General features: G+C 35.4%; 1 protein-coding gene across 1 annotated transcript; it reads left to right on the top strand.

Annotated features, from left to right (window-relative positions):
* Positions 1-2,576: 2,576 nt before the first annotated feature.
* LOC122051994 (probable aquaporin NIP5-1) lies at positions 2,577-6,545 on the top strand. Its single transcript, XM_042613364.1, has 4 exons — positions 2,577-3,171; positions 5,357-5,776; positions 5,845-5,906; positions 5,986-6,545. Exons 1-4 carry the CDS (start codon positions 2,974-2,976, stop codon positions 6,176-6,178), a joined length of 873 nt encoding a protein of 290 aa, XP_042469298.1. The 5' UTR covers positions 2,577-2,973; the 3' UTR covers positions 6,179-6,545.
* The last annotated feature ends 790 nt before the right edge of the window (positions 6,546-7,335 follow it).

Below are 7,335 nucleotides of genomic sequence, written 5' to 3'. Positions count from 1 at the left end.
CTCTTCGAGTTTCACGAGCCAAATCCCTTTTCTCTCGGATGTTCTCCTTTGTCCATTGTCGCTTTCGCTATGTGCACTCTGATCACCGTGATTTTCTTCTATCTTCGATTGTTCTTGGACGCCATTATAAATAGGAAGCAAGCATCGGTTACAAACCGATGTTTTGATGGCATTCAATGGAGGAAGATGAAGGTGAATGGACACCCCTTTATCTTCCTAATGTTGTAACTGATGCAATGTCTAACACACCGCCTATTTTGATTGAATTGTAAATCGTTTGATTGGATTGAACTTGTAACTCCAAATAGAGTTCCTTTTAACTCGGTTTGTCCTTCACTTGTTCGGGTTCCTCCTCTCCTTCCTTCAGAACTGCGGTCAAGGTAGGTCCTCCGGTGTGTTCGTTGCCTGCTGCGAATTGAAGCGTGTAAGTTGGGAGTCGACGTTGCTGGTGTGATCCATCCGACCATTAAGTCAGTGACGTCGAGATAAGAGGGAAGGCTCGTGTGTGTGCGTAAGAGAGCGTAAGAATTCGAAGAAGACGGAGAATATTAGCCTTTGCGTGAGAGGAGAAAAAATCATACCTTCATTTACCTTCGCAAAATCTTATATAGTCATAGAGATGGAAGGTCCACATAAGTTACCATGCGAGTCTTAGGTAGGTTGCATGGACGAGCGAAGCGTCTCTTGCTAGCCAATTGTATGAGAAAGACATTACATTGAAGGCACAATTGTTGGACCGTACTCTTGACGTTGTTTGATTTTTAGCCCGATGTTGATTTCAAGGTAAGCAACCTTGCTAAGGTCGATTTTGTGTCAAAGATTGTCAAAGGTTGAAGTTAGAAAGAAATCGCTCAATCAAGATTTCTCATTGTCCGCGAACCACTGTGGTCGTACAAGTAAAGGAGGTCGAGTGATAGATCCATGTTATCATGAGATACGTCGGCCAGCGTACAGGCCCAGATAGGACGATGCCTCCATCAGATTTACTCGAGCTCCATGCATCACCAACTTTTCAAATTGAGGTAGATCTGCAATCATCTAAGTCGCTCGCAAGCTGATTTCAATATTTTATACATTTGACCATCACAAAAATAAGTAACAAGGCTCTTTCATCGAAACTCAAGCTACCTACTAACTCATAATCCTCCAAATTAAATAACATTCTCCATGCTCGTGCCAATATATCTTTACTAAGTTATTATCTAGACAACGTTTCAACAAGTTAGCAAGCAAACTCAAGGTGAAAGATCTCCCGTTGAGTTTGTCAGGGGGTAAAAGAGATAAAACAGAATTATCAAAATTGACCAAATCAAATTATCAAATCAAATCATATTAGTATTTGAATTATTCTAATAATTCTGTTATAATTATTCTCAGAAATATTCTTAGAATAATTATGTTATTAATTAATTAATTAATTAATTAATTGATCAAGTACTTTTTGAACATTATATATTGTATTATCCTTAGGACAAATATCAATGAACAATAGATTTTATTACTCTCATATTATTTCTTGCTCTCTCCCTATTCTTCTTCTTACACTCCATCCATCACCAACTTTTCAAATTAAGGTAGATGTGTAACCATCCAAGTCGCTAGCAAGTCGCTACATTTGACCATCACAAAAATAAGTAACAAGGCTCTTTCATCGAAACTCAAGCTGCCTACTGACTCATAATCCTTCAAATTAAATATCATTCTCCATGCTCGTGCCAATATATCTTTATTAAGCTACTATCCAGACAATGTTTCAACAAGTTAGCAACCAAACTCAATGTCAGAGATCTCTTGTTGAGTTTGTCGGTAAAAGAGATAAAACAGAATTATCAAAATTGACCAGATCAAATTATCAAACCAAATCATATTAGTATTTGAATTATTCTAATAATTCTGTTATAATTATTTATTAATTAATTAATTGATCAAATACTTTTTGAACATTATATATTATATTATCCTTAGAATAAATATGAATGAACAATAAATTTTATTATTCTCATATTATTTCTTATTTTCTTTCTATCCTTCTTCTTATAACTCCATTCATCACCAACTTTTCAAATTGAGGTAGATCTGTAGCCATCCAAGTCGCTAGCAAGCCGACTTCAATATATTATACATTTGACCATCACAAAAATAAGTAACAAAACTTTTTCATCGAAACTCAAGCTGCCTACTAACTCATTAATCCTCCAAATTAAATAACATTCTCCAAGCTCGTGCCAAGATATCGAGGAAGCTCATATTTTAACATTTTCCGGTAAAGTATTACACAAGCTACTGAAGTCAAACTACAGATTGTAATTATCTTATTTATTTCCTCCACCACGCCTGATGCAATCAATTATTAACTACTTCAAAATTATCACGAGGAACTCCGTTCGTAACTGATCCGAAAAACAGGAAGCTACTTCCTCACCTAAATTCAAAATATTTGATTTAATAATAAAAAACTTAACTAAAATAATTCTGATGCAAATAATGCAGCCAATCTTATTAATTTATTGAATTGTTTAGTCAGGTTCACTGTACGCTGTGGCATTTTAGCTGTCAATGGGTGAGCCATTGACCTTCCAACACATCTCCATATATTCACCCTGCCTCCCCTTCTTCCTCTCCATCATGCTCTGCTCTTCCTCTCCCCTTCTTCCCCTTTCCATTGCTCGGGCCCTCTGCTCTCTCTCCCTTCTTCGATCTTCCGACAGATAAAGAAAAGCCTGAAAGAATTTGAGTTCATCCGTCTGGCTTATCAAGTTCTTCTTCTCCTTGATCCTTAGATTTATACGTTCTAAAATCCTGGCAAGGATTTTACCTTTCTTATAGCGAAAGCTTTATAAAAGCCTCAAAATCATGTAAGTTGAGCCCTCCTTCTCCTTAGCTATCTTCTCCTAAAAAAAAAAAAAAAAAATTATAGAAAAACAAAAATCCCAAAAAGAAAGAGAGTTTTTGTGCGTCGATTTCGGAGAGGCAATGGGGGAGCCAGCGACGCCAAACCTGTCGGCGCCGGCGACACCCGGGACGCCCGGAGCGCCGCTGTTCAACTCGCTCCGAGTCGACTCGCAGTCCTACGATCGAAAGTCGATGCCGAGGTGCAACAGCTGCCTGCCGGCATCGTCGGCCACGTGCTTCACCGAGTTCCCAAAGCCCGACATCTCGCTCACCCGCAAGGTACGCACGTGACAGTAATTTTTCTTAAATCTTTCTTTCTCCTCTTGCTGCTTGGATTTATCTCACGGAACATATTCTTGTACTTTAATTATTTATTTTATATTAAAAGTCACTAAAATTAATATTTTAATTATGGTCCTCGTAGCTTAATTGCCAGTAAGTACTTCGCATGTCGTAAAAGTTCTATTAATTATTTTTCAAAAATAATTTCTTAACTTATTCATTATTTAATATTTTTAATAATATTTTTGAAACTATTCTAAAGCTGAAACAAATACTTAGTTTTAGGAAACTTGCTCAGATCTCCCTCCTGATAATAAACTATTCTTCTTCTCCATATCAGAAAATGTTTATTTCCACTTTTTTTTATGTTATTTTTTTTAATTCAACCCTTAATACATGTCGATTTGTCATTATCCCTATATATAAAAAAATCTAAAAGAAAATATAATTCTTTTTAAATTTAATATATTTAAATTAAAATTTAATATATTTTTATTGAATTTAGTAGGATTCTTTTCTACCTAATCAATCGATTATTAGGTTGGAAAAAGTATATTTAATTTGATAAAAAAAATATACTAATCCTAATTTAAATGCATATCTTCTTTTAAATTTTTTGTATGTATAAAAAATAAATAATAATTAGATAAATTGATCTTCATTAAATTTTGTTAGAGTGTGAGAATAAATTATAGTTAGACCATTTACCATTTTTCTAGCTTCAAAATTTATCACCTGAATTAGCAATAAATGCCTTTTACTTTTTAATTTTCTCTTTATTTTATAAGCCATTCAATTAAAGTTAACTATTTTTATAATGTTATTTAATATTTTTCCCCTCACGCAAAGCGTGAGCAGAGACCTAGTTATTTAATAGAAAGAGCAGAAGCATTTTTGAGTTACTCTTATAAAATTAGATTTTATTTTTATATATCATTTTCTTTATATTTCCATTTTATCCTTCAAATTTATCACTCATTGCCTCTGTAAAATCCTTTAAATCAAGGCAATAGAACAATAGGATTTAAAAATTTGATTTTTTGCTCTCATAATGTATTTGCCATTAGACATTTGGATGAAATTCTACACATTAAAGAATTGATTTGATTGTTTGGTAGGATGAATGAAACTATATGAATGTTAACAAGTAGATAACAAATTAAATATTATCTTTTTTTTAAAAATAAAAAATAAAAACTTGAAAGACTCAGGAGCTACTTGTTTGAAGGGTTTGGAATGGGAATGAAATGAAATTTGATGCTTAATTTAGGGAAATGATAGTGGGCTCCACGGATTCATTCCTTAAAATATAGGAATGAGCCATTAATGAGTAATATGGGGAGTATGAAAATTATTCTCATTTCATTAATATATACAATCATTTCTATTATCGATCATTCCCTTATCTGAAACAAGTAACTCCTCAATGGCTAAACACTTCTAACTTTTGTTTGAGAGTACAAATTAAAAGGATCTTATTCTTATTAGAATTCTCAAAAGAATATTTATTTATCATCAAAATATCACTCTATCAAATAGAAAAGGTATCACATAAAGGTATCCCTATATGACTTCTCACATCATCAAAGGATGAAGATCAAGAAATCAGAACTAACCCTCATATGGGAAGATAATTTCTCAATTTTATAAAAATTCGATCATTATTTCTATAAATCAATCATATAATAATCAATTCAATTACCTTAGGGACTAATATTATTCAATATTGATTAGAGATAAATTATATATATGTTATATAAGCTACGATTCATAAAGTAAAATAGAACACCTCAAATTAAGCCAAAATGATGTGGATGTTTTTCATTCATCAGCAACTTATTTTTTGTTGAACTAACTGAATTTATATTTCTTTTATGCAACTTTAGAGCGATTTTCCTCGACAACTTCTATCTTTTTATGATTTATTTATTTATAAGATATATATCTCCTCATATGCTACTTCCTGATATTGCACGTTTTCATTTTAATTAATCAGATAAAGCCTCCCCTTTCTCTCCTTGACAAATGTAGCCATGTAGGATAATATTAAAAATAACTGATAATATTTTTTTTTTAATCTAAAAAAATTAATAGAAAAATTGTTCCATTCTTCTCTTCTCTTGCTAATGCCATGTTTCAATAGAATATTAATTAATTAATTAATTAATTAATTAAATTGCAGCTTGGAGCCGAATTCGTTGGGACATTCATCCTCATCTTCGGCGCCACCGCCGCGCCGATCGTGAACCAGAAATACAATGGCGCCGAGACGCTGATCGGCAACGCGGCTAGCGCCGGATTGGCAGTGATGATCGTCATCCTGTCGACAGGCCACATCTCCGGCGCCCACCTCAACCCCTCCCTCACCATCGCCTTCGCCCTGCTCCGCCACTTCCCCTGGGCCCACGTCCCCGCCTACATCGTCGCCCAGGTCTCCGCCTCCATCTGCGCCTCCTTCGCCCTCAAAGGCATCTTCCATCCCTTCCTCTCCGGCGGCGTCACCGTCCCCTCCGTCACCACTGCCCAAGCCTTCTTCATCGAGTTCGTCATCACCTTCAACCTCCTCTTCGTCGTCACCGCCGTCGCCACCGACACGCGCGCGGTAACTAATTAACTTTCCCCTTCCTCCACCTTCTCAATTGCATCGTTGACACATATATATAAGTATAGGTCGGCGAGTTGGCCGGAATTGCCGTCGGAGCCACCGTCATGCTCAACATTCTCGTAGCAGGGTGAGTCGATCGATCAATCAATCAATCAATCGACGCTTAATGAATTAGTTAATTATGCGATGTTCGAATTGGTCTGCAGGCCTTCGAGCGGGGGATCCATGAATCCTGTTCGAACCCTGGGGCCGGCAGTGGCGGCGGGCAATTACAAGCAGATATGGATATACCTGCTGGCGCCGACTGCCGGCGCGATCGCCGGAGCTACGGTGTACACGTTAGTGAAGCTGAAGGGAGAAGACGAGGCGATCCCGGCGCGGCGGAGCTTCCGTCGCTAGAGTGGTTTAAAAAAATCGATCCAATCGCGTTTGTTTGCTTAGTTAATAAATAATTAATATTCGGAGTTATGCAATCGGATTAATAATAATGCGGCCTTGACGGCGATGGATGAGACGCTAAGTCAACGCTCGTGATGTGGAACTCAGTGTCGTGGACGTTGATGTTAAACTAGTGGTTACTGTGTGTGATTGAGTAGGGGCGGGCGAATCATCGCTTCTGGTGCTTGATGTAGTCCGTGAATAAAGTGGGCGGCACTGGTACACTGCACTGCACTACGGTGTCCGCCCCACGCCATAACATGATTTAATTAGTCTGCTTAATCTCCCTGTTTTTCTTATAATTAAGCTTCCTTGTTATTGTGTTCTCCACTTTATTTTTTAAGTGTGCTCAGTGCTGACCAGACTTGCAAACGAGGAACCAAGTTAGACCATATTTTTAGCTATATATTTAAGATTATTTAGTAAGGTAACAGCTAAGTCTAGCATAAAATTGCATATACATATATTATAATTTATATTGATTTGAAGTTGGAGCTTAATTTGAGTTTGACTAATTTACAGATTATAAAAATTTGAATTTATTTAAATTTATTATATTTTTAAATATCTTTAATTGGTTAGTGACTTGAAAATTACTTTTTATTAGTTTTAAGAGTTTTCATGTTTATTAATAAGTTTGATGAATATGAAATTATTTATTTTAATATTTTCTCTCATTATTATTTCCCACCTGCTTCTTTCATTTTGTCCTGCGGACAATGCGTCTTTATCTGTCTTTATCAGTTTCAGATACATAAGAATCGAGTGATAGACTTGACGAATTAATTCGATAATTTTTTTAATGGGCAGTTAATCGAAAAATATTGGATCGATGGACTGTTCATCATGAGCTCTCTCGATTTTTTTTAATGACAAATAAAAATTTTTTATAGGGTCGGATCGATCATCTTTAGGATTAGTCGGACATAAACGGGATATATGATACTAATAAAAAAAATGAAATTATTCATAAATATTAATCACAAACACAACAACAACAACCAAACCTAATCCCACTAAGTAGAGTCGGTTATATGGATCTCCTATTATATCATCATCTATACTTAATAAATTTTATCTTGTTTTATTGTTGCTAATCAAGTCTATTTTGATATTCC

Source organism: Zingiber officinale, chromosome 3A (genome assembly GCF_018446385.1).
Source record: "Zingiber officinale cultivar Zhangliang chromosome 3A, Zo_v1.1, whole genome shotgun sequence".
Lineage (NCBI taxonomy): Eukaryota > Viridiplantae > Streptophyta > Magnoliopsida > Zingiberales > Zingiberaceae > Zingiber > Zingiber officinale.
This window is presented reverse-complemented; position numbering and strand designations above follow the sequence as displayed.